Genomic DNA, 27,686 nt, shown 5'->3' on the forward strand with positions numbered 1-27,686 from the left:
TCTTGCAAAAAAACTAACACATCTGCACCAAAAACGAGTTAAAAGTAAATGTATTTAATAAGAAAAGCAAAAAATCCAAAACGATTACAAATGTGACACGCACGCACACGCGCGCACACACACGCACACAGGTGGGATGAAGCTACAAATCATCGCTTGACCACTTTTGGCACTTTTCCCAACTTGATGCAAAGTGAACAATGTGCTGCATCACACAGGAAACATCTTGGGTCTTTCGTGTTCCCCCACGTTACAAATGAAGCCACATTCGAACTTGAGCTGGAAACTTGGCATGTGGAAAGCAAATAGAGATGAAAATAGAATCAATTCCTGCATAGTTTTTGGTCTGTTGACATGGTGGAGTCGACTGCGGGATTGTCTAAAAAGGAAGAGCAAAAGTGCCGAGGAGGGGTGGGGGGGATGAAGTTTTTCTTTTCATGGACAGTAAAATTAAGAGAATACTACTGAACTTGGGAAGCTAAAAGCACACTTGAAATTATTTTTTTTTTAAATTCTTGTTGATATTAGGGCATCAAGTCCACGAGACTCGATGCCCTCTTCTGAAGTACAAATGATCCATGATGTCAAACCGTCTCAACAACCTCAAATATTAAAAGAATAAAGATAAAAGAATATGAAAACTAAGTACTGTACTGCAAAAAGAGATTTAAACAAGAATAAACCTGAGGTGAGAAAATCATCTCTTTTCTACATCCCAAAGGCATTTGAGAAGAAAGTCATAAGACTGGAAAAATAAAGTTAAAGAAACTTTCACTCAAAGCCTCCCTTTTATATACGTCTTTTTATTGTATAGACACAATAAAATACAAGGCGAATAAGTAAATGGCTCCTGCCTGACCAACGGGAGCGGCAGGAAGAACAAAGAGTGAACAGAAGTACAGCTTCTCTTTTGAGGCCTAAAGACACAAACACACACACACATACATACACAAATGCATGCGTCCAGGTCAGCAGAGATCCAAAGTGAGTATTTTTTTCCCCTTTCTCAATTAAAAAGCTGTAAATTTGTTTCGTACCTGATCTACTCGTCAATGTACTCGAAGGGCTCGGGGGGCTCAGGCTCTTGCTCCTCCTCCTCGATTTTGGGGCCGTGAGCCGAGACCGGCTCCACTAGCTCCTCCTCTTCCTCGCTGGTGTCCTTCATGATGATGATGCCGCCTGTGTGCAGCTAAACAAACAAACAAAGGTGTCATTAATAACTGGCTTTCAGCTGGCTATTGGTCATCCTCCAGCAATGTCGGACCAAAAGCATCAAACTCGTACAGCATTTCCCTGAATATTGACACCGATTGTGCCATTCTGGTAGACTATGAAGCAATATATCGGCTCAGAAACTTTATCATGGATTTATTTCTCGGAAATGTTGCTCAAATTTGGAAATGTTTAGCCCAGAGTTATACACTTGGTGGAACTGTTGGTGATACAGCGAAGGGAACATGAATGAAAGCCGATGCACATGTTTAATCTTGCAGTGCAGCCAACACGGTGCAGACGTCCAGCCAGGTCTATAAAAGTGTTCACTTCCTGTGAATGACAAAACAAAGCCTTACAAGGAGAGCGGGCCAATCAAGACTACTTCCTCTTTGCTAGATGGTGTTGCGTGCCGATTGGTTGGAAGCGTTTACAGCAGGAACCATTGAGTTGAGAGGCTCTTTTATTGGCCTCATGTTCTGCTGCTGCATCTATTCTCATCCTTGCATTACAGCACACACGCACAAAATTGATGCTACCGCTCTTATAATGAAAGAAGAATCCACAGCGGTCACAGAAATAACTAAAGCTAAGAATAAATGAAACAGAATTGCCTTAAAAACAAACTCATGAAACAGGCCTGAACCAAAATGATGGCACTTCTACAGAAACACTGAAAATGATTCGAACACAGGGCCAACCAAGGCGTGTCGTCCAATTAGGATCAAAGGCGTCTTCAGACTATTTAAACAGAGGCAAGGAGTCTATGCTGTTTGGTGATGTGGTGTGTACCACACTAAATATGGACCGGAGGCGTGAAGAAGCAAGGCGTCCCACTAGATTAGAAAAAAATATATATGGACTAGCATGTTTATTTATCATTTTGTCATCTTCAAGTTATTTCAGTGACCACTGTGGGTTTGTCTTTCATTGACTTGGGGTTACCAACAATTTTGTCAACGTGTGCGGACGTTATGGAAGTACAAGTGGAATGCAGTTGTTGGGATGGGTCGTGCGTGCAGGCTGGGGGCGGAGTGTTACCTGCTTGAAGGGCTGGTAGCGGCACGTGTCGGGCATGTTGAGTACTTTGAGTTGGGCTGGCATCACTCTGGCCGGGTTCTCCAGCAGTTGGAAGTTGGGCTCCGCCTCTTTCTTCTTCTCCTTTTCCTTCTCTTCATCCTTCTTCTCACCTTCCTGCACCTCCTGTCGCACGAGCAGTGTGTGTTCAGCCTGAGCTCTTTTTTTCTTGCTTTGTCTCAGCAGCTGATTTGTTGGCCAGTAAAAGGTAATAGAAGATAATTGTTGTCTTTCAACGAAACAACGGAATAAAGGAGGGGGTTATTAACTAATTAAGATGGACTTTTTTTTTTTTAGATGTGGCTGTTCTACTTGTTTAAAATTAAACTACAGACAGATATCTCATTGTACAGTTAGCCGTTTTAAAAAGGTCCACCATGTATAGAGACACCAACTGGATGGCTCCCACCTTTCCCTAAAGCCAATCAATCAATCAAGAGGACTGCGGCAGTTGCCAGAAGGTTCCACACTGATTCCGAGCACCAGAGCTGAGATAAGATATGACATAACATGGCACAGAGAACCAAACAATGGCCTCTCAGTCCACTCGATCTGGCTAGCGGCCCATCCAAACATGTTAGCTTTGAAAAGTGCTCAACTAAAAAGGAAATAATGTAAAGCCACTTGGAGACAGTTGACAATTGTCAAATGTTTTAAATGAGGAAAAAATAAATACAATGGCACTCACTACTTCCATTTTCTCCTCCTCCTTTTCTTTCTTTTCCTTCTCCTTCTTCTTTGCTTTGGCTGTGATGGAGAGAACAGCAGTGGAGACCTGCCAGGCACACGCGCGCGCGCACAAGCGCCATAGATATACATTATTAGAAGACAGTAACACAACATGCTAAAGGAAGAAGTGACCTGTGTGTCTTTGCTCACCTTTTCCTTCTCCTTCTCCTTGGGAACTTCCAAAGCTGGCGGGTAGGCGAAGGTGGAAGGTTTACAGTTGGAGCGATACTGCACCTTGGGCATCTGAAGAGGATCGAGTGGGGGAATTTTTATTTGAAATCCTGCTGAATATTAAACTTTGCTCACTTGCAAAGAATTGACCAATGGAAAATGAATTTCCCTGGTGGATAAATGTGTGCATCTCCAATTCGACTGGTTTTTGATTAGGGATCAACAGAATATTGTGAGAAAACGCACAATGCAAAAGTACAGTCCTAAAAACGTGTGCATTTTGAATGAACTAAGTACTTGATCTCCAATAACTCAGACAAGATTTTGGCTACCCCAGATTGGCTGCCGCAATAAACCAATTGCCTCCTGAAGGAGCCACCTCAATGTTTATATCACAACCATCAGATGGCCTAATGGGGAGCTCGCAGCCCGCAGGCCACAAGAAAACCTGTGTTGGGAGCTGTGGCTTCCAGTTTCCAAGCCAACCCAGCCAAGAAATTTGAAGGATTAAGAGGTGGCCAACTACTAGAAATATCTCATCGATGTGCTCGCCACCAAGAATTTCTCCACCAGAGATTCACTTCCTTTTGCACATGTGCTAACTTTTATGTTGCATTTTCTTAAAACACATTTTAATGTGCGTGTCAAATGACTTTTTTTCCCTCCCACGACGTCAACGACAAATAAAATGTGGCCAACAGATCGATGTATTCTACGTGAGAATGCTCAGACACGTCAGTCATCTATCAGTACATGAACACGTACAAGTGACACTTCATGGCAATCGAAATGTTCCACGACTTTTCACAGGTTATTTCAAAAGGTCATGAGAGTTGAGAGAAATGACATTGTTGTGTGTGAACAAAGTGCAGGAAGATGTAGAAATATAGGGCTAGGGTTACCCCAACCCATCAATATGTTGCATTTGTGTCAAGTTTATTTTAAAATTTCATGTATAACGTTATTTAAAATTAAGATATCCTTTATTTGTCCCACACTAGGGAAATTTACAGCCTCAAGCAGCAAGAATGTGGGTAGAAAGAAGAAAGGAGAAAAAACAAACAAACACCGTTCAATTAAGTGCAATATAAATACAAAATGGATAAATCGCAGTGCTATTTACAACTGTTTTTCACATCACACACATCACATCATTTAATTATTATTATATTGTTGTTATTTTTATTCAGCAGCCTGACAGCAGTCGGGAGGAACGAGCGTCGGTATCTCTTCTTACAGCGCGGGTGTAACAGTCTCTGGCTGAAGGAGCTACCTAGTGCTGTCAGGGCGGGCGCTAGAGTTTTTAATTTTAGACTGTTTTGACTTATCACGAGAATGTGAATCAACAAACGTGTCAAAAAGACAGCACAGGTCAAGCCTTTAGTTTGTGATCCATCATATCGGGAATATTTCAAACATCTGTCATATGGTTGAAATAGTCGAAGATGAACAACTAAAAATTATAGATCAATAAAACAGGAAACAGAACCAATTGAAGAGGAATTTCGTTAGAAGTGGAACATATTTTTTTTTCAATTATCGGTAATATGTACAAATAAAGTATATAGCTGATAAATGTGTGAGCTTTCCTTTTCCAGGGAAAAAATACATGCAAGTCAGAACATGATAGATGCTCATCTGTGGTGGATTTTAATGATGGCATTGTTGTTTTACTGTTAAGGTCAAGTATGCGTTTAGACATAGAGCAGACCTGGAGCTTTGATTCATGAGGCAGAGAGAAACATCTCAGCGGGATGACCGATGCCTGCGGGCGGTTATTAACCCTCTGACAGCTTCTCAAGACTGTTGGGACTACGCTTGTGCTGCTCTCCACAGCTAACAGTTTGACTTTAACATGGTCAGAGTTACTCGTGAATCTTGAAAACATCAATAGCGTAAACAGTATTCAACTTGGGGCTGCTAAAAAAAAAAAAAAAAGTAAAGAAAATACACAGCATATTTGAAACACTACGCAAATATTCAGTGGGCGCTGAATCAGTAGGCTCTGTGATTTGTCAGTACCTTGAGGTCTTTGTTCAGGCCAATGATGGCAGTGGGTGTGAAGGCCAAGGACAGGAAGTGTGACAGGGGGAACCAGAACCAGAACTGGGTGAAGACGAGCAGGCCCACGACCGACGGCATGTGCGTGTGACCAGTCCTGGACTGAAGTGAGATGCTCATGTTTCGTCCACCTGTAACACAGACAGCACAACACTTGGATACATAATAATAACTGCTACTTTGTCACACTACAAAGTTAAAGGGGGAATATTGAAAATTGCCGCTGAGTATGTGGTTAAATTAGCCAGCGGTGGTTTCGAACATGTACCATTCATTTTCCATCCGAGGCAAACGGATGAGTCCAAAAGTCAAGCTAATTCTGCCCCAGTTGTCATGGGTGGGAAAAAAGCTATATTATGCATGGAGAGGATCATCGACCTCAAATACCCAAAGTGCCATAATTTGAACCAGATTGTGACATGTGATTGTTAACTGCGCTGTAATTGTTTATTTGGATGGAGCAAGACAACCGAGAACTGTTTTGATGATGGTTGTGTATGTGGATGTGGAGGTGCACATCATAAAAGTGGTATTAAAATCAAAAATCAGAGTGCTGGTGACGAGCAGTTAACACGAGGGTGGCACATTTCCACACCGAGTGTGACAACACAACCATTTGCGAATAACAGTTGGACGATGTCCGACTCCTCTCACATCATCGGAATATGGAAAGGCAACACAACACGGACCGAGAAGAGGAACTCTTGACAGCTTGAAGAAGATAAATGGGGTGGGGGGGATCATACATTATTGCTACTGATGATTGAAGTTTGACTGTGGACCAACAACTTTCAAACTTGGCACAGGGAATCTATTGATCACTTTGTGGCGTGTCGACAACACAGGCACAGACTGTCATGGAAAAGCATCAACCCAAAGACTGCATTGTTTGTGACATCCTGGATGAAATCATTTACAAGTTTGTTTCTGCTTGCCGGTCCAATAACTATTCCTTATCGGATCAGAAAAATTCTGAATAAGTTATCGGTGCCAATTTTGAGAGCGTTCGTGTGTTCATTGCTGAAGATGTTGACAAATGAAGAAGGCCGATTTCTAAAATGTTGAAACTTCGCCACAAATTAAGACCTTTACGAGTGACTTCTTATACAGAAAAGTATCTCAACAGTGTAAAAAACATTGAGTGCAAACGCCCTCCCTCTGTCACAGGCAAACAATAGGGTTGATTTGAAAATGTTCAGAGGTTAAGACGACGACAGGAAGGACGGATAGGAGGGAACCAAGATGAATCTGTCAGGTCCTGTCGTGATGAACAGAAATTATGGTTCAAGGGAGTGGGTCACGCCATTTCAAATTAAATCAGCCAAGACAATCAAGGTAACACTGACTTGAGGTCAATCAACTCATTTAGTCCTGGCAGAGTGACTTGACCCAGGGTGGAAACTCTTCCAATCCACTGACTGAATGCTGACATGGAGCCAAGTATGCTCCTGAAAAGCCTCTTCAAAATGTGGCCGCAGGTTAAGAACACTTGACCAATGAGTTCCCCAGACAGTTGGTTATTCCAAGTGCCGTGGTACGTCTAATTTACTAATAACATAGGTCGACTTATTTTGATCCTTTCCTGTGGGAAAATGTTATCTCTATTCAAAAAGGGAGGTGGAGCAGCATCCCTTAACTGATTGTGGTGGACCTTTGAGGATCCAGTTTAATCAAAAACCAACATTCCCGTGACAGTATCAAAATACATGATGTTTAAGGGTGAAAGTGCAAATGGATGGTTACTTTCTATTGGCGAAGGGCAGCGGAGAGAGTATAGATGTACAAGTGAGATGTAACGGGGAAGCAGTGAACACTAAATACGGAGCGACATTTCCTTGGTAATGACGCGTAGTGGTAATTAAACTGAGAGCAAATCACCTCCGCCTTTCAAATTAAATACAATAACCACGGCACTTCTAAAGCTCCAAGAAAAAGTCGACAACAAAATATACATCAAAGGTGTCTGTATGAAAGAGGAGGGATGCTTTTCCTGGGTAGATGTGTTTGAATTTTCGGCGCTGCAACGCCAAGTGTCCTAAAAGCACACCTAACCCCTGCAAGTTAAAAGGAGTTAGAAGCACCTCTACAATGTGAAAAGTGATCCCAGCGGTAAGGGATCATCAGGACGTCCCGTGAGGTCATCATGGTGCACTGATGACTGCGCTTAATGGGCTTCATTTGATCGATGACTTGGTTGTCAGCCATTGTCAACGACTAAAAGCAACCCTGTGGGCTGAGAGACGTAGGCAGACGGTTGATAAATGTGAAAATGCTCACGAGTGCCCACCGCAGCGTTTACTATGTAAAAACATGGCTTCTTTCGAAGGCTTTGTGTTTACATGAGAAAATTGGTGTGTTCTGTGTCGGTGTGAGTGCAGAGCTAGGACCTCACACATGTAAAGCCATTTGGTGCGTTTGAGTCCACAAACGGCAGAGACGATCAGACAAACACGATTAGCAGCGGGACACCAACGGGCCATATGGCGCAGAGCGTAGCAGAGCCGCGCTAAACGCCGGCTGCTAATGAACCTTAATGTGATCTGTTCCAGAGTCACGGTGCACGGGTGGTCAGGCGTGGAGGCTTACTCTGGTTGCCTGAAGGAACTCCAATTAGGAGGCGCACGTACAAAGCCACCGACTGACGTTAGCGATGCTTGTTTTACAGTGTTCACATGCAGTGAGGGATGAAAACATCTTATCGTCTGCCAAGTTGATCTCCTACACTGCGACAAAGTGTGAATCAATGTCAATTCCACTGAAAAGGCCATACACTCCACAGGAGAGGAGTGGAACAGAGTTTGGCTTCAACTTGGCATGCAGTAATTACATTCCATGTTTATGGATTTGCAATTTCGCTTTTTTTAAACAGTGACAGACTGACTATCATCTAGGTTCATTATAAGAACCTGATTTTTATAACCGCATCGGCCTTTTCTAAAATTCCAACAGCTGCCAAGTGATTTATCACAGCATCACACAACTTGAACTTTGACTGTATAGAAAATTTTACGGTTCCAGTCCAGTGGTTAGCACGTCGGCTTCACAGTGCAGAGGTACTGGGTTCGATTCCAGCTCCGGCCTCCCTGTGTGGAGTTTGCATGTTCTCCCCGGGCCTGCGTGGGTTTTCTCCGGGTGCTCCGGTTTCCTCCCACATTCCAAAAACATGCGTGGCAGGCTGATTGAACACTCTACAATTGTCCCTAGGTGTGAGTGTGAGTGCGAATGGTTGTTCGTTTCTGTGTGCCCTGCGATTGGCTGGCAACCGATTCAGGGTGTCCCCCGCCTACTGCCCGAAGACAGCTGGGATAGGCTCCAGCATCCCCCGCGACCCTAGTGAGGATCAAGCGGCTCGGAAGATGAATGAATGATATAAAATTGTAACGTCTCGCAGGATTTACTCGTGCCTAATATGACTTTGTTGATGACCTCTAAGGCACTTTTTTTCCCTTCAAAGCACTTTGATTGAAACCAAAAATCCAACATTTTGGAAGTTCAACACTGCTCGGCCAACTGTCCGTCTTAAAAAATGTTCAACATAAAATATGGTACACACTCACCTGCATCGAGGATTCCCTGGGCCAGGATGGCACCGAATTTGGCCATAACATCATCGTGCTTGTCGTTGATGACCTTTGCGTAAAGCTGTCGGAATTGATTCACCTGGAGACAAAAGGAGAAAACCCTATTCATATCCAAGTGATAGGCACCTGCTTGAATAATGAAAGAAACAGTGCTTCATTTCATTCGCCAGATCAAGGGAGAAACATGGTTGCAAAACAACATGTCATGTCTAGTGCATGTTATTTTGGAGGATATAAATGAAGAGAAATAAGGCTGTTGTCTGCCACTACAAACGAACAGTAAGATTAAAAGTCGATAAATAGTCACGGATGTCATACTGCCCAAAAATTCCTATGTTTGGGAAAAAATGGCTCATGCAGAATTCGGCATGGGACTTCAGCTTTGGAGGAAAAAAATCGTGGTACAGTCTGAAAAGGTGTCTGGCATTTCTTAACCGTCTGTGACAATATATTAGGTGAGCCCAGGGCAAGTGTGTGAAGTTATGCTAGGACAAGTTATTTTCCAGGAGTGCCATGACACGTTTCTTCACCTCTATCTTCCTAAAGCTGATGCCTTCAGCTTTCAAACAAATCCCCCCCCCCCCCCCCCAAAAAAAAAAATTCATGAACATGAGTTGCTGTCGAGGATATCTGTTAAGAGAAAATCAGAGAGACAAACCTTGGGGCAGGTAACTTCCGTTTGCTGGATCATGATGAGTGCAGAGGCAATGAGAGCACCCTGTCTCACGTAGTTCACTGGGTCATTGGTCATAGGCTCCAACAGATTGATGGCCTCCTGCACAAACAACCGTCACAATAAAAAAACTTGAGCCAGAATCAAGAGTTTTTACTAGCTTCTAGGCTGCTTACAAGGTGCGTAGGGGCACAAATAGGCACATGATCTAGTTGTCATTTGTAACTGCAACATTGGTGCAACAGGGGGAACATGTGTTCAGGACAAACATTATTAACAGAGGAAACAAGACCATACTAATTAATGAGATTAGTGTCATCCATATCTGGTTGCCCAGGACAACTGTATTACAGTTAAAACAAGGACCGCCTTCTACAATTTGCTCCTATTAAGTCAGAGAGATGATTTTTCCAGTTCTCACTCTGCATCTAACTGAGAGTTAACATCTGTAACGTTTACGGACAAGTTTGGGGTGGGAGGGTCGGGTTGGGGAGACCACCCTGTTCAGTCAATGCGGGAGAGGAGGTTCACAACATGTCTCCTGAGTCGTGACAAGTTCGAAGGAAAAGCCAACATCAACTGACCACAGGTTTTCAACCTCATCACAATACGGAAACAGTTCTTATGAAAGGACTGAGTTACATAAGATTGGACACTGACATAGCGAATGTGTCGATGCTCGTCTTACTGGATCTCAGTGCAGAATTTAATACAATTGAATACAAATGACATACCATTTGAACTGGTTGGAAACTTGGGTGGGATTAAATGGAATAGTCCTCAAATGGTGCCGGTCCTACTTGGAGGAAAGGAGTTACTCTGTGACCAGTGGAAGTTTGAAATCTGATCAAATGGCTCTGACATGCAAGGGGTTTCTCAAGGGTCAGTGCTTGCACCCCATTTATTCTGTCTGTATATGTTAACCCTGCGTAGGGCTATCATAACTAGAGTGAGGGCACACAGCTCTATTTATCAATGTCCCCGAATAAAAGTAAGTTCACTTATGATACTGTGTCACTGTCTAGAGCAAATTAACAAGTGGATGAACCAAACTTTTCTTTAGCTAAAGAAAAATAAAAACAGAAGTAATGGTTTTTGGAAATAAAGAAAAAATATTTGCTATTAGAATCACCTGGAGTTGCTGTCATTAGAGACTGAAGACCAAGTCTGAAACCTTGGAGTGTTGATTGGCATGACTTTCAGCAATCAGATCAAATCAATCACGAAAACAATCTTTTAACAGCTGAAAAATATATCCTGACTGACTTGTTGCATGCTCCAAGCAGACCAGTTGAAACTTATCCGTGCTTTTATCTCCAGTAGACTTGATTATTGCAACAGTCATCTTACTGGATTCCCTCAAAAGAGCATCAAACAGCTGTGTTCATTCAGAAAGCAGCTCAGGTTCTGACCAGAACAAAGTGGTCAGACAACATTACTCGAGTCCTGAAAGCTTTACACTGGCTCACAATCAGCTAGAAAGTAGATTTTAAAATCCTGCTCCTGGTCTTTAAAACACTGAATCGTTTGGATCCTGAAAACATAGAAATACTGATTAAAAACCCAGTAGGGCTCTGAGGTCTGCAGACTAGAGCTAAGATCGGTCCTAAAAAAATCTAGCCCGACCCGATTCGGCCCGAGGGTATTTAAGCCCGACCAGGTCCGAGCCCGATCACTTAGCTTGATTTGCAGGCCCGAGCCCGAAGCAAACCCGACATTTCATATTTTATTTGTGAGGACTCGGGAGGATGAGAGGTGATTTCTGATAACAAAGCTTGTCTTTTGGAACGAAATCTAAGTTAAACAACACTGTATAAACATTTACATCTTTTATATTTCTTATTACAATTTTCTATCATTGACGGATTTTTTTTTTTTTAAAGAGTGGACGGGGGAAATTTAAGGCCGTCCGTCATTTTGACGGGTTGAAAATTGGGCCGCAAACCACCGCAGCAGTACGTCTTTGACCCATTCACTCCCAAAGACGCTTTTAAAGACTTGGTCCAGAATTGTCTGGTACTGAATGTGTTAAGAATCTAGCACGGCATTATAAGAGAGAGAAGCAGGGAGAAAAAAAGAATAAGGATGGGTGGATCATAGACAGAGAGAGGAAGGAGTTCTTTGAATTGTCATTGCAAGAGTTTAGTACAGTACGTGTTGTGATGAGGCGACTTCTGTTTTTTTTTTTTTTTTTTTTGCGAACCATGGTCTCTCGTGGCCAAAACTATTGACGGCCTCGAACCGACCCAACCCGAACCTGAAGCAATGATTGACATTTTAAGACCCGACCCGACTCGGGCGGCTCGATCTTACCTCTACTGCAGACTACTCAATTAGTGGAGCCCAGAGTTCAACGTGAACATGGTGAAGCTGCATTAGTTGTCATCAAGTCAAGTCAAAAGTATTTAATAGAGCACTGTCAAACAGCCATCGGTGCATACAAAGTGCTGTACATGGAGCAATTTAACATGCACAATAAACAGTAAGACAAATCGGTAATAAAGGCGGTAGAAAACCAAGAACAAATCAAAGTCATGCTGAGTCGAATGCCAAAGAATACAAGTGAGTTTTGAGGAGGGTTTTGAAGATGGGCAGCGAGGAGGCTTGCCGAATGTTCATTGACAGGGACAGAAAGAGACTGGAGTGACTGGTCAGGAAGGCCAGTTCTGTCCTGGGTTGCTCCCTTGACACTCTGGAGGAGGTGGGCAACAGAAGGATGCTAACTAAGCTAAAAGCTATGATGGCCAGTCCCTCCCACACCCTCCAGCCCGCCCTGACAGCACTTGGTAGCTCCTTCAGCCAGGACTGTTACACCCGCGCTGCAAGAAGGAGAGATACCGACGCTCGTTCCTACCGACTGCTGTCAGGCTGAAGAATAAAAAATAACAATCATAATAATAATAATAATTAAATGATGTGAAGGAAAATTGTAAATAGTACTGCGATTTATCCATTTTGTGTTCATATTGCATTTAATTGAAAGATGTTTGTTGTTTTTTTCTCTTATTTCTTTCTACATACATTCTTGCTGCTGGAGGCTGTAAATTTCCCCAGTGTAGGACGAATAAAGGATATCTTATCTTATCTTATCTTATCTTATCTTATTGGGAGGTCATTCCAGAGAGAGGGACTAGCAACAAAAAAGGCTTGAACCCCTCTAAGCATCAGTTTAGTTCTTGGTTTAGTTATGTTGCACACAAACTGAATAAGATGCCAAGAAGTCAAGCCGGCCCCTAGTGTAAATGCTTTTAAATCCACATTGATGTGATGAAGATCTTCTAAATTTTTCAAATCATTTTTTTCTTATGGTTATTTTATAAACCTACCCTCAAGTGTTTACTTTCAAATGTTTTAAAGTTTTTAAAGTGTTTAATTGTTATCAATGTATGTTCTTTTTGTTATTTTTGTAAGATACTTTTGTTTTCTCTGCTTTGCTTCTGAAAGTCGTTAACTGGTGTGTTTGTAAACGCTTGGCGGTGTTATGTCTGCTTGTGTGAAGCATACCGAGGTGCATTGTGCTTTTAAAATTAAGCTGCCTTGCCTTGCATTGACGGAAGGCGGATGGTGGGGGTCTGTGAAATGTAAATCACTGGAAAAATTCATGTGGTCAGAGTAAACATAATATATAAAATAATCATGCTCCCATAATTAATACATTTCTCCTGTACAATCAACAAGCACCCTCCTTTCATTGTGGACAAAAGCTACCACGTTGTAGCAACAATTTCCCAAGGAGAAGTTGTATAAATTACAACAAAATAATTGATTCCTTAAATAAGTGACCTACTTCTCTCTCCACAACACCATCACTCTCCCAATAAAGGGCCTAATAAGCTGGGGCAGCAGTGTATACACACTCGGCCATTCCTTTTCGAGCTGGTGCTTTTAAAACTTGAAATGAAAACTACTGAAGGAATCATTTACATTGGTAGATTTTAATTAGGTTATTGTGAACGTAAGACCCTCTTCTAATTGGACAACTAATTCAACATTGTCTGTTGTTTATAAGAGTGGCGTGAGATTGGTATTTCACATTTGATGTCATACTTTCAGTATATTTGCAGATCATTCATTTAACCTAGAGTGTTCATGTGGAACTTTCATTTCAACGAGGTAGCTCACCTTGTTGCCTGTTCCGGCACAGCAGATGCCCAAAGCCATGGCAGCACCGCAGCGAACGTGAGGGTTGTAGCTCTCTGACAAAAGTGACACGACACTGGGGCATTGCTCAGGAGTTCTGAAAAGAGAAGTGAAAAAAGGCTGATACTATGAGCAAACAGAATCAAAAACTAAATAATGCTGCTATTGGAGTCACATAAAGTCACAAGGTGGGTTGGATACATTTAAAAGTACCATTACATATATTGATCAAAAAATATGTTAGGGTTTTTTTTCAGTCCAGAAGGTCTGCCAAGAGGATTTGTTCCAAGAATCTGTTTTAGGAATTGAACAAATGAACACAAACCTTCACAGCCAGACTGTAGATCTAGCTGTGTTAGGGAATGTCTGTTCGAGCCATCTTTCAAAAAGAAGGAATTTGTTTCTGTATACAACTATGACGGGGAAAAAAATGAAATAGTGTGTTGGGTGTTAAAAACGACACGCTGGGATGTGATTTGCAAATGCTGTTACACTTGTATGTAAGAACTAAAATTATATATTTCTACAACAGACACTTTTAACAGGACTGCAAGTTGTGGAAAGCAACAGGAGAAACCAAAGATGATTTAGGTCAATATTTCATTGATCCTTAAGCCAATTCAGAGGTTGTATTTTATTGTCATTAGGTTGCTGTGTGTATCAAGTTTTACATTAAGAAAAATACTTTTTTTTACCTGCACATGCTAGCAACTTGTTTTGCACTCAAAAGAAGAGTTCAAACACACAATGTCAGATCAAGATGTACTTCTGATTTAATTCAGAGAAAAAAGGACTTTTGATTTAATACAATACAATACAATACAATACATGCTGATTTATATAGCGCTTTCACAACAGCGGCAGCTGTAACAAAGCACTTAACAAAACAGTTAACATCAAGTAAAACAATAAACACAACACATAACATAAAACACAGACAGTCATGCAGGCATAACCACTTTTCCATCACACGCTTTGTTGTTTGAAGCAGTTTGAGATGAAAGACGCGAGAATCAAAGTTTCCTTTAACCAGTGGATCAGAGACGTCATGCTCAAAATGTGTACACGTCAGCTACAAGCTAAGTTACAAAGTCAACAAGAAGCTGTAGCATCCATTGACGAAAAGAGATTGGTTCACTTCTCCTGTCCCATGGAAATCCATTTCAATTCTAAGCGGCGACTCACAGTTCCAAATGCGCATCAGCGCTCTGCGCCAACGCTCCTCTCTCCTCATCCTCAACTTCAGCAGCCATCCATTCAGCCGCACCAACGCCGACTGTCCAACAGCGTCAACATAGCCACTGAACAAAACGAGGTTGTGAAAAATGCTGCCCATGACAGGCGCAAAAAACACAAGCGCCCCAGGTCTGTCCAGCACCGACAGTCAATGGCACCGACATTCCTCCCAACCAAAATCTGTGCTGGTACAGGCGTGCTGCCGAGAAGGCGCAGCCACCAAGCACAGATGCTTCTCCTTTGACGAATGTCGTGGCCAAAAAACGCTGAAAACAGTCCATATCAGGTCCGCACGATGAAACAACAAACAACATGTGACAAAACAAAAGACAAAAACACCAAAAAAAGAACAAAAAAGCAAGGCTCTTGAAGAGCACTTGCCGAAGGCTGCCTACTCGGGCGCCATCTTTAGGGGGGAAAAAAAAAACATTAAAGAAAATAGTTGACTTTACAGGAAAGAATAACTTGAACATTATTTTTTTAGTCTGAGATTAAGTTCGAGGTATAAAGTACCAGTCTTCGATTCTGGCAGTCAGGTGACATCCTACAATAGCACCTGTGACATCCTATGACTGTATCGTTGGGCTGTTTAATTAAGTACTAAATCATGGTGTGTATGTTTCAAAAGTATCAAAAGAGGAGTGGCAGCAGCTGATACAGCTGTGGTTTATTTGCCCCTCCAAGGCAAGGCCTTTGCAAGGAGTGTCAAGCAGTAAACCAATGTGACAGGAAAACAGATTATCCATGTATATGTGGCAATACTTGAAAGATAATATCATTTAACATGCTTCCTGACTGCGACACATGATCATTCAAAGAGACTGAACATACCTGGTCAGTGTTGTAATAAACAAGGCATGTATAAGAACAATAGTTTGACTAAAGCGGATAGAGGCGAGACTACCCTTTAAGGACATAAGGGAACAGATTTACTGGTAACATTTTTCACATTTTCACAGGCGGAAAAGAGTCATTCACCATCTGTGAAGTCTTTTACATTTTTAAATACCTCACATCTGCTTTTAAAGTTGACTGCAACTGCCAAGACTTCAGTGGAGTCATTTCAAAAGATCAAGAGGGAAAATGGAATTTTAAAAAGTGGACAAATGGAGGTAAAATGTAGAACTGCATTACTACTTCAGCCCATACTCTTGTTAGTGTAAAGTGTAATGGAGGTAAGACGAGAAAATGACAGAACTAAACACTGGGTTGAAGAAGAAAAAAAAGACCCCCAGGAACCACTGGTACGCGGCTGCCATGAAGACATTCATACAATATGCACACAGCGTGACTCACGAAGACTTGAGGGAAGGGAGGGGAGGAGAGGAGAGACAGTGAGAGGGAGGGTGAAAGAAGTAGCAATGACAACTTCTTTCGAGGCTGGAGAGCCAGAAGGAAAGAGAAAGGCACAAGCCACATCATCTGAAAGTTCTAAAGCTGTGATCATGGGAGGTGATGCATAGCTGGACATTTTGGACATAAAACCAAACACTCATCATGGACATGGAGAGAATTGTCTCATGGTCCTACATGGAAGGGCTACAAATATAATGGTGGTCTTTTTGGAAGAGAACTTCAAGAGATGAAACATCTCTAAGCAACTCATTCAGGAGAGGTAAGAAACCGTTGCAAAGTTATGCAGAACATTTTAGTGTGTTAAAGCAGTGATTCCCAAACAGTGAGTCCGGCCGGGGACATTAGTTTGTCGCGAGAGCTCGAGCGGTGTGCCGTGGGAACTTGTCAATTTTCACTGAATTGGTGAGAAAATTATTTATTAAGAACAAATAATGTACAGTATCTTTATCCATCCATCTATGCCAGGAACTTACTGTATAATGACATAAAGAACAAATAAATGATCTATTCGATGGCAAAAAGTATCCTCTTCTGGTGACATTTTTGTTTGGTGGTGTGCCGTGCCCTGGTTCAATAAAGGTTGAATCAATCACTCTTTATGCACTTTAACTCTAAATTGAAAAGCCATTTTCACAAATTCAAAACAATATTCCTCACTTTTTACAAGCATCTTCTGTTGTCAACTGTCATGTCAGTATTGAGAAAAAACAGCTAAATATTGCTGTTCCGCTAATGAATTTGTTTGTCATTACAGGTGGAAACAATGGATAGTGGATAATCTGTCAGGGAAAACGTAGGAACATGAGGACTCCAGCTGGTGTCTCGCTGTGGAAATACTTCATGTCTATGGATTAACAATACGGGAGACATTTCCACGATCATCCAGAGGCTGTCTGTATTTTTCTTTTTTTAATAGTTGTATTTTCCTTAAGGTATGGGGCATCCAGCGCACTGCCCCTGAGCTTTTCAGCCTCCCTGCCTGCGCCTCTCAGCGGCTACTAGTGACAATGCTGACCGAGCCCGCAAAACCACAGAGATCAGAGCCGAGACCCAAAACAAGGCCCGCTGGAACCTTCACAGCACAATGTCCCAGTCAGATGTGGCTCCGCTGGAGGCCGACAGCTCGCTATCAGAAACCTCTGGGGTTCCGTTAAAGTGGGCTGCTCTGCTTTTTCTTATGGTCATCGTTCCCACCATTGGTGGGAACATCTTGGTCATCCTCGCTGTGTCACTTGAGAAGAAGCTGCAGAATGCCACCAACTACTTCCTGATGTCACTTGCTGTGGCCGATTTATTGGTGGGACTCCTGGTGATGCCAATTGCCCTGGTCACTGTCCTCTACAGTAAGTTAAACATGTGGAGTCCGAACTGATAAAAATGGTTTCAAACAAACATGTGAAACAAACCCTGCGACCAAAATCCAAGAGATGTATCCACAAACATTTTTTTAATGATAACATGTAAATTGTATGAAGAATAGACACTTGATTAGTTTTGGGCCTGACTATTACTCAATATATTGACTTATTAAAAGGAAATAATTCAGAAGTCATTACGTGTGGTCATGAGTCTTGACTTGGGTAGAAAGAGAACTTTGAGAACAAACGCCATATTTCTATGAAATAAGGTTCCTATCGGGACACCAAGATCAAAACCACAATAAAAATTATCCACGGGTCCCTTTCAAAAAGTAAAACAGTGCTGGAACAAAAGTTAAAGTGCCAAATGAATGCCTGGAGGTGGAAATAAACATTACAGTAAGTCTCCAGAACATCAAGATCAAGAACTTTAAGCGACATCAACAGCCTGAGACCGCTCCTGTTTCCAGCAGTCGTACCTCACATATATAAACAAAGAGAACTTCTAATCGACTGCCATTTCTAATCCCTGACTGGATGATACAGCTCCCACTGCAAGACCAGAACAGATCACCATTAGAAACCCAAATTATAGCAGATCCACTGCTCGGGGAACATAAATGTCAGTTGTGAATTGCTATTTTCTACCATTTCTTTAGATTCTGGTTGGCCCCTTCCTGACTTCATCTGCCCTATTTGGCTCTTCCTGGACGTGCTGTTTTCAACTGCATCCATCATGCACTTGTGTGCCATCTCACTGGATCGCTACATTGCCATCAAGAAGCCAATACAGCACAGCCAGTATAAATCCAGAGCCAAGGCCATGGTCAAGATAGCACTGGTGTGGCTTATATCAATTTGTAAGCATTTCTCTTCACGTCTTCTTACACTTTCCCATCCATTTCACTCATCTCTGTAGCCATGTCTGCAACCACAAATTTCAAACACGAGCAAGGTTTTGAAATACATTTCTTGACGCAAGATCCATGGCAGACTAGGTTTATAAGCTCATAAACACAGGCCGGATGGAATAAAAGCAAAAGCAATATAAACAGTTATACTCTGCAGCATTGGGACGGACACAGTGTGGGTTCGGCAACACCAGAACAGCAAAATCAAAATAAAATAAATCAAATCAAACAACCGAGATGTTACCATCAATGTCTCAACTGGGGTCAATGATTCCAGTTTTAAAGCGGAGTCTGTGACCACTGGCATATCCATCCATCTAATACAGAAAGCAGTAATTTTATACCATGGAATTTCATCTACAAAATGGGATTCTAAAACATATTTTTGTACTTGAAGCATTAAAATAAACTGGCAAGATTTCCCCTTAAGACTCATAGATTTTTCTTATTCTTCTCTCCAGGTATAGCGATCCCTATTCCAATCAAGGGGCTCCAGAACTACCAACCCAGAAACAACATCACCTTCAACAGTAACCACACATGCCAGCTTAAAACGGACACCTTCCGAGAATTCATCATGTTTGGCTCCATGGCAGCATTCTTTGTTCCGCTGATCATAATGATGGTCATCTACCTTCTTACTGTCCATGTGCTGCGCAAAAAGGTCGATTTACTCAGGTCAAAGGTGATTCAGCGCTTCAGCTACCAAGCGGTGTCCACAGTATTCCAAAGGGACCATGCTGGGACCGCAAATCAAGTTGACCAGTTTCATGTGCTGGACAGGCTTTCCAAGATGCAAGAAAACCCCAATGTAAGCACGGCAAAGCTTGCTCCCATCGGTGAAATTCCCTTCCGCAGAATGTCCACCATGGGAAAGAAGTCAATGCAGACTCTAAGCAACGAGCAGCGTGCCTCAAAGGTGCTGGGCATAGTCTTCCTTCTCTTTGTGGTCATGTGGTGTCCCTTCTTCATCACTAATGTCACCTCTGTGCTGTGTACCAGCTGTGATATCAACATCATCTCCCGGCTGATGGAGATCTTTGTGTGGGTGGGCTACATATCATCGGGTATCAACCCGCTCGTTTACACACTCTTCAACAAGACGTTTAGGGAGGCCTTCACACGCTACATCACCTGTAATTATAGGACCTGCGCAAGTCATCAGCCGGACAGAAATCCAAAGACCTCAAACGTTGCTCGGACTCTTACGAGAATTTCATTCAGATCTTCCATGGCCGAAAACTCCAAACTGTTCATGAAGAGGGGCATGAGGAACGGCATTGGGGCAGTAGGCCCCCAAAGTCCACCGAGATGCCGGTCATCTGCCCATTCATGTAGCGGTGTCATGTTAGACACAATGCACTTTGTGGACAGCTACGGTGCCAAGCAGGAAGAACACGTGAGCTGCCTATGAAGCTACAACACTCCAATCGATCTGAGAGCATCAGGACATGGCTGGGATCTTACTGAAAAACCTATTTTTTCAAAGTCAAAACAGGATGTTTGCACCACCACCAACTTCAAAAGCTGTTGGACTGTGATTTTGCAATGTACTTTCCTTGATATAAGACCTGGCTGTAGGGGTTGACCCCACAATTGTACAATATTACAGGACACAAAAACAACAACAACAACAACAACAAAAAACTAAAGCAAAATCATGCATTTTGTTCTTCCACTGTCACTCGAAATATAGAAAAACATGACACTGTTAGCTTTTAGAAACTCAAACAGCTAGCATCCAATGTCAAATTCTGCATCTGATGTTATCCACAGATCATTCACTCCCTGACAATCAAGACCAAGTTGACAATGCCGAGTCTTTTAAATTGCAAGGTCAAGAAACATTTGACATAAACAGATAACGTTTTCAAAGGTGAAATCCAATCAACTCTTTGTCATGTTTACATTCTGTCAAGTGGAAAGATGAAAATGCACTTAATTTGGACTATAAACCTTCTCAGACCATATATAGCCACTTCGTTTCCTGTCTACATCTCTAGAAACCATGCTTTTTGTACTGCCTAAACTGTATTGACATGATCCAGTATTTTTTTTGTACAAAATGGCTCTTTAAATGTAAGTTATGCATCACTAAGAAACTTAACATGCTGAAAAAAAATGTGTTGCCAAAATGGTGTGTGTTCCCTCAGAAACATTCATTTTCTGTGACTGTTAAATAAACTCTTTACATGTCATCTTCGGTGTTGCTGTAAATATGGCTTGGTCTTTTCTGGTTCTGACTGTGCCTATATGGGGATAGACACCTGCCATGCTTACAGAACTTGTCCAAACTAACCAACTCAGACATACATTGTCTTCGCCTTCCAAAAGCAACACAAGCAAAACTGTCAACAATATTCCAATACACACATCAGCCTCCAAACTAAACATTGTTTTGGGAAAATTCAATTAAAAGGAGAAACAGACTTGTTAAAGAATGAGATCCATGAACTAAAAATTAACTCTACATTTGGAATACAAAAATTTGTCTGAAGAGATGACATTTGATTCTATAGATGGGAAAAGCTACCAATTATGTATGTACAGTATACATATTGCATTAAGTTCATGAATATATAAAACATTTTCTACTCTGGGGATTTTAGAAAAAAATCTTATAAACCCTTTAGATTATGCTGTGTTCATCTTGGCATGCAAGTTAGTTCTTATGATTTCTTGAACATTTTTGCCTGAGTGAAGTGATGTATGTATCCCAAGAGCAAACAAGAGCAGGAATGCATCCATAGGCTACTTGTCTCCCACTGATCAGATCTGGTTGCTTGGTCCGAAACACACCATCTTGGAGGTTGAATGGAATAATAATAATATAGTACATTCCTATAATAATAATAATAATAAAACTTGTACATTATAGGCTCAGCATTTTTTGTAAGATTTTTTCTTGAGTGGTTTCAGTTAAATATGCTGTTCTGGAGACAGACAATAAATTGTCAAATCTTTTAACTATAAAGTTAAAAAAAAAAAAGTCAATACACTAGTTGGTTACTCGATACTAAATCACAAAACACATTTGACGAGTAACCGGAAGACAAGCTGTAGGCTATTTATAAGAAAATAAGTGCCGATTGATTACCTAACAAATTGGGTATGCGAGAGTAAAGAGGTCTTTTTTTGGGGCTCACTTCCCTAATTTTCCCTCAATTTTTTGTGGAAAATTATTTATTGGAATTTTCATCACCTATCGGCGTTGAAAAAAAAACAAACAACAACACTATTTTCTGTCTTTGCAATGCATTTCAATGGGTGGCATCTTCAAGTGGCTTTTCACCCGGCGCTATCCCCCACAAATAGAGGGGATTCTACAGATTTTTTTTTCTCCAGATTAGGGACAAATATCAATGACATAATTGTGGGATTAAAAAAAACTATAATCCATGTAATGCAAAGAGAATGACCACTTGTGACTGAATTATAAAGCTAATACCATTATAATAGATTCCATCTGGTCCTTACCTGAACAAGATGAAACCAATGGACTCGACAGCTGCCCTCCTGACATCATCATTTACGTCACTCACCTTAAAATAAAGGAAGCAGTCATTTCATCAATGCTAATATAGCACCTCTTCAAACCCTGCAAATAATCCTTAGGTCTACACCTTCAAAGCTAATATGAGGGGTCTCCTATTGATACTAGCATGCAGATGGTGCCATCTAGAGGACAGATTTGCAACACTGCATTGGCTTTATCTGCATGCCACTCGTGATGGGTTTAAGCTGCAAGTTGCAACATTTATATTAGAATATCTTTGTGAAGTGGACCAACCACTAAACACTTACAGCGACATGTAGCAGGCGTCGGATGGCCTTGTTGTTCCCAGAGCCGCAGTAGGCCATGCCTACAGTGTACATACCGGACCTCCGCAGAATGGGGTCCTAAAAGTCAAAATGAAAGCAGTGCTCTGAGAATAGGTGTCTGAATTTGAAGCTACACTTTGATGCTCGTACAAACACCCAATAAATGAAACATTTCCTTTTCTGTGGATAATTACGAGAGTTTCAACAAGTACCCCCTTGTGATGTTTACCTTGTCTCTGCAGAGAGACTCAATTAGGGCATCGGCCTCCTCCATGCGTCCATACATGACCAGAGCGATTCCCACCGCCAGGCCACGCAAGATTTTCTCGTGTTGGGTCTCCTGCGCGTAGCCCACCATGTCCTCAATGGCCTGAGCAGACTTGGAGCCCAGCATGACTAGACCCAGGGCCAGGCCAGCAGCCTCACCTAGAAGGACTCGAATGATCAGTAACTTTTGCCATCTAGAATATGTTTCGGCAGAACTGTACAGTGAATCATATAGGATGAATTAATATCACGCTGAATCATTTCAAGACATTGTTCTGAATAAATACTAACAACGTGGAAGCTAATTGTCATCAGATCATGAGTCAAAAAATCAATCAAGGCTGTCACAGGTTTTTGTGTTGGTTCCACATACCAGTGACAGCATCATCCTGATACAGATTGGACTTGAGGAGGTCATACACATCCTGTCTAGCGGTTCCCAAAGCTGCCAGACCGAGACCGAGACCACCTCCATGACGAACAATCTTTTCGAACCAAATAAAATAAAAAATGAGGCACACTATTAGGTAGGAAGCATAATATCACCTCAAGCACGAGTTACATGTCAGGATTTGTATGTTCAAGCATTTAGAGGTCAACTTACATCATTGCTGGCGTTTTTGAGCTGACCGAGCAGGTAATCAATGATGTCTCCGCCATGATTGGCATGGATGAGGCCCAGAGCGTACAGGCCTCCTCCCTCCTGGTAGGCAGAGCCAGGGGAAGTGTCCTTTGGCAGGTATGTGGCCATTAACTGAAGGGCCTCTTTTTCATGACCCTACGAGAAAAAAAATGACAAGAATTTAACAACGAGCATAACTAGTGACCTCAATTATTTTTGTATAGTGATTTCAAATACTATGTTGTGCAAAATATGGTTTCTATTGATTAATGTCACTTTAACGGACCTTGTGAATGACACCAAGACTTGCTGTTGCTGTGAATTTTGCCCAGTTAGTGGCTCTGGCAAGCCATTCAAGGTTTTCTCTGTAAACAAAAATAAAATAAAATAGAAGCTAGAAATGTAATTAATTTTGAATATCTGTATATTTATTTACGTGACATTTTCAACAAAGTGCTTACCTGAGGAACTGGTCACTTGTGGTGCCAGTGTGCATAAAAGAGTTGGCAATGACGGTGGCTGTGTGGCACACTGAATTTCGAACCGCATCCTGAAATAAGATGGGAAATTTGAAATAAGAATGCAAAAAAGTCACAGCAATGTCAAACAACTCTTTCTAAAATATGACCAAGTACACACAAAAACAGGAATTTCTATTTGGCGTTTTTGTCCACGCAAAAGTTTTTAGGGCACTGAAAAGACGAAATGTGGAGATATTCAAAAATTCACATTTATAGTATTTTGTGCACAATTTGGCACTCTCTCATTCCAAATTTTTTAACAGAAATTATTATTATATTATTTACCTTTACTGATTATATAACCACCAAATATGTTCAAGGACTTCATCACCACAAATACTGTACATATTTCATTTTGTTCAATGACGCGCTCATACGATTGTATACACCCGAGTGGCAAAAGTATGTGTTTATGCAATTTTTTCCCCCATGTACTTCGTCATTGGTCTCTTTTTACAGAGCACTGAACTCACACATTACCTTTGTGTTTTTGAGGATCATAAGATCAGTGTTGTTGTTTCGAATTAGGAACTGCAAGTGCAACTCAATGGCCATCTCCCCGCTGAGGATTTTGATCATCTTGGCGTTCTGGTCTTTTGGCTCTTCCTTCTATGAATGTTATGAGAGCTTAAACTTGAGGGGTTTTTTTCCCCCTACAGAGACACATAATCGCTGCAAATTCATTTACCGTCTCTGCTGGCTTTCCTGCAGGGGAGCTGCCAGCTTTGTCATCTGTCTCCATTGCGTCACTGGGAAAAGAAAATTATTACTCTGCACAAGGTGCTTTTTTTTATTACTACAGTGCATAGGATAGGAGAGTTGTTCCTATTTATTCAAACACAGTTTCATTTCAACTTTATGCTCACCTGTCTTTATCTGTAGTGGACACAGTGCCTGTATTGGTGGAACCAGGAACTGCTGGGATTGGTGTTCCAACCGTTCGCAGGTTTTGGATGACAGAGGAGAGGAACTGCTGGCTGGCGCTCTCATAGAGGTCAAAGCAGATCTGGTAGGCCATCAGCAGGTTGTCCTCCTTCACCAACTTTTCCAAGATGTCACTGACAGCTTGGGGATCATCCAGGAATATCAGGCACTATAGGAATAAGGGGGAAAAATGAGTTGATCCACATGCAGCAAAATGCTATTGTAGAACGAAGTGACTTTTGGAAGATTCACTAAAAAGGTAATGGTGTTCTTAAGACAACATCTGGAGCTACCTGACAGACATTGATGAAATCAGGCTTCTCCAGGTTCATATAGAGCTTGACCAGAACCCGCAGCACCTCATTGCGGAACTTCTTGTTTTGCATGAGCGACATGCACACCTTCAGACTGTAGGCAAGAAGCCCACTGACGTCATTCTGCAGAGGAGGAAATGTTACATAACAAACACTTCTTTGAGCAGCCATTAACACAAATCATATCTCTCATATGAGCTGCATTACGAGGGAGCGTTACCGATTCTAAGATGGTCTTCTCAAACATGTCAAGGCGACGAGTTTCTAAGGCAATGCCGATGGCCTGCTTGTACTTGTGGTCGTTGAGGCACCGCAGGAACATCTTGTTGACAATGCCTTCCAGGCGGGGGTCGATACTTTTCCTCTCTTCATCCTCTGGCAGCTCAGCGTTTTCCACACGCAACTTGGTGTAATGGTCGATGCATTTGGCTAGGAGGAGAAAACAGTACATTATGACGGTGTCACCTTCCTCTCTGCTGAGAAAACTGGAGAGACCTTCAAGAAAACAGTTTTGCGTACAACGTACATTTGGGTCAGTGTGCAGACCACCATTGTCATTAGATCTTCATAATAAGAGATTCTGTAGTGATAATCTTTGATCGCTCACCAATGATGGTTTCCACATATTCAGTGTCATCAGTGACATTGAAGAGATCCCCAGCACCGAGTGCATAGTTCAGAGATTCCTCAAAAGCTCCAAGATGATAGAAGACCTTTGAGGCCACCAGAGCGGCAAATTCTCTGTTGCGGAATGTCTCATCTTCGTACAACACTTCGCTGCAAGTGTAAAACACAGAGAAGAAAGACGGGATGAAACATGATGCGGCTGAAACATGAAACATGCAGAGGCATACTGGTTTACACTCAATGACATCAACTAACAATGATTTACATGCAATATGAGGCCAATAGTAAACATAATAAACATGCTCATTAAGTTCTTGTGTAAGAGGATCTTCATTGGCACATCACTACCGTCGGGCCAAAACCTCCTGCCAAAATGTGGTCAATTTCACATTACAATTTTCTTTTTTTACAAAATGATACTATTGGTCAGTACTAACTAATGTATATGAGTGTCTGAGTGTGGTGGGGGGTTATTTCAATTATATACTTACATTTTGTCAACAGATCCTGAAATTTCAGCCCAGAAGTCATTGACAAGGTAGTCAAGCTTCTGAAGTGCAAAAACCTGCAACCAGAAGTCAAAGAAATGGCTTAAACAGGGCTGTTTATTTGAAGGGAGTAGCTCAATGCTGGGCTGTGATAAGTGTCTTACTTTGAGCTGTGGTTCCTCCTCATCAAGGAGGGAAATAATTCCAGCTGGGGAAAAATACAGGATATTTAATTCCACACTTTTTAAAAACCTACATATTATTTGTTTGTTTTGGTCTCACTTGTTCTCTGTCAATGGCATCAGTCATGAGTGTTTTCGATGCATTACTTGGGTCTCCCAGTGTTGAAAGTTGAACAAATACTGTATCAAGTAATCGAATTTGATTTGCCACGGTCATCCGGGTACCGTACTTGGAAAACGTTTCTTTCAGTGTTTTTTGGGTTGTTTTTTTTTTAAATGAAGTGATGTAGAACGGAACTGTTTGATACTGTAAAAGTTCATGCTTAGTAACTATTCCCTATATAGACATTAAGTGTAATAGTACCAGTTTAAACGGGTCATATTATTACTTAACGATCCGCATTGGCAGCGTTAAGGACAAATCCCCCCATACTGCATTTCCATGTGGCTCGACATTTTAAAGTAAATATGCTTGCTTTTTGGTCGTAAATGTGTTTAAACTATCGACTGACAATATAAACTTTCGGGAGATTTTGTAGGCTAAATGCTCACTGACAGCAGACAGTGATCTATGTGACTCAGCTATATCAATGGCAGCTAGCTAAACTTTGGGCTAGCAAAAAAAAAAAGATTGTCCTTCTCACAACTTACCAGCAGATGTAATCATGGTCAGCCTGTATTCCCTCCTCTGTCCCGGGATAGGTGTTCAACAATGTAGCTGTGTACGTATTATTTTTATGGTTTGCTAAATTAAACTATCAAGAGGTGCAAACCTGTGCTACCCAACGAAGCCGCTGCTAACTTCTTTTTGACAAAGCCGGAGGTCCCCGACGCTTCACCTCGATTTTAGCTGCCCTTGCTGTAGCCTGATAAAAACCACAAGATAAAAGCAACGTGTCCAATCTCATCTCCTTTCGAAAACAATCCGCGTTGCTGAAATAATTTAAAACATTCGTATTTAAACATAAAAGAATAAAGGTAAAACAGAGGGGAATGAAAATAAAATCAACCGGAAGACAGGCTTTTCTACAAACGCGCTGCGGTGCATTAGTTGTTTCCTCGTTTGAATGCGGGTATGATGAAGTGTGCCACAACACTCAATACCTTTAATAAACACTGACCAAGACAAGTAAATAGATAATAAACACACATTGGGTTTTTTGGTACCGTAACAAAAACCCAACCAGATATGTGAACAAGCAAAAAGAATAGCACCAAATAAAAATAACAGTATTCTAAAAATTAGTAGTGTTCCCTCACTTATCGTGGTTAATTGGGACCGGCACCCTGCCGCGATAAGTAAAAACCGCGAAGTTGGGTTGGCTTGCCCCAACCCTAGGATTTTTTTTTTTGTATGTGGGAAGCAGCATGTTTAAAATATGTAAACACTGTTTATACTTTACATATTTGAAAC

The 27,686-nt window shown here is 41.6% G+C and overlaps 3 protein-coding genes across 5 annotated transcripts in view; 2 read left to right on the top strand and 1 right to left on the bottom strand.

Moving 5' to 3' along the window:
* LOC127606352 (uncharacterized) overlaps positions 1–27,686 on the top strand; it is a 674,358-nt gene that overhangs the window by 55,322 nt on the left and 591,350 nt on the right. The window lies entirely within an intron of this gene.
* On the bottom strand, positions 788–27,097 carry psmd1 (proteasome 26S subunit, non-ATPase 1). Of its 2 annotated transcripts, none has more exons than XM_052074526.1 (25): positions 26,924–27,097; positions 26,255–26,298; positions 26,094–26,167; positions 25,583–25,752; positions 25,196–25,404; positions 24,955–25,098; positions 24,604–24,830; positions 24,426–24,486; positions 24,218–24,346; positions 23,678–23,766; positions 23,503–23,581; positions 23,199–23,372; positions 22,968–23,079; positions 22,557–22,753; positions 22,310–22,405; positions 21,983–22,047; positions 13,627–13,741; positions 9,490–9,606; positions 8,808–8,910; positions 5,212–5,381; positions 3,169–3,261; positions 2,978–3,064; positions 2,254–2,415; positions 1,038–1,189; positions 788–917 (listed from the first exon to the last, which is right to left on the bottom strand). In XM_052074526.1, the coding sequence occupies exons 1-24, from the start codon at positions 26,937–26,939 to the stop codon at positions 1,043–1,045; spliced, it is 2,880 nt and encodes a 959-aa protein (XP_051930486.1). In that variant the 5' UTR covers positions 26,940–27,097; the 3' UTR covers positions 788–917; positions 1,038–1,042. The 2 variants fall into 2 exon arrangements, with proteins under 2 accessions (XP_051930486.1, XP_051930485.1); XM_052074525.1 differs by having other exon boundaries at positions 2,254–2,475.
* htr2b (5-hydroxytryptamine (serotonin) receptor 2B, G protein-coupled) lies at positions 16,238–20,569 on the top strand. The gene is made up of 4 exons (XM_052074572.1): positions 16,238–16,495; positions 16,991–17,579; positions 18,254–18,454; positions 18,967–20,569. The coding sequence occupies exons 2-4, from the start codon at positions 17,321–17,323 to the stop codon at positions 19,917–19,919; spliced, it is 1,413 nt and encodes a 470-aa protein (XP_051930532.1). The 5' UTR covers positions 16,238–16,495; positions 16,991–17,320; the 3' UTR covers positions 19,920–20,569.

The sequence above is a fragment of the Hippocampus zosterae genome, chromosome 8 (assembly GCF_025434085.1).
Source record: "Hippocampus zosterae strain Florida chromosome 8, ASM2543408v3, whole genome shotgun sequence".
NCBI lineage: Eukaryota > Metazoa > Chordata > Actinopteri > Syngnathiformes > Syngnathidae > Hippocampus > Hippocampus zosterae.

Excerpts from the sequence above, each read along its gene's own strand:
- htr2b (XM_052074572.1), top strand. The coding sequence starts at position 17,321 with ATGTCCCAGTCAGATGTGGCTCCGCTGGAGGCCGACAGCTCGCTATCA. Across the intron at positions 17,580-18,253 it reads CCTGGTCACTGTCCTCTACA|ATTCTGGTTGGCCCCTTCCT; the intron begins GTAAGTTAAACA and ends CCATTTCTTTAG. Across the intron at positions 18,455-18,966 it reads GGTGTGGCTTATATCAATTT|GTATAGCGATCCCTATTCCA; the intron begins GTAAGCATTTCT and ends TCTTCTCTCCAG.
- psmd1 (XM_052074525.1), bottom strand. Across the intron at positions 22,406-22,556 it reads AGTCTCTCTGCAGAGACAAG|GACCCCATTCTGCGGAGGTC; the intron begins GTAAACATCACA and ends TTTGACTTTTAG. Across the intron at positions 3,065-3,168 it reads AGGAGAAGGAGAAGGAAAAG|GTCTCCACTGCTGTTCTCTC; the intron begins GTGAGCAAAGAC and ends TGTGCCTGGCAG.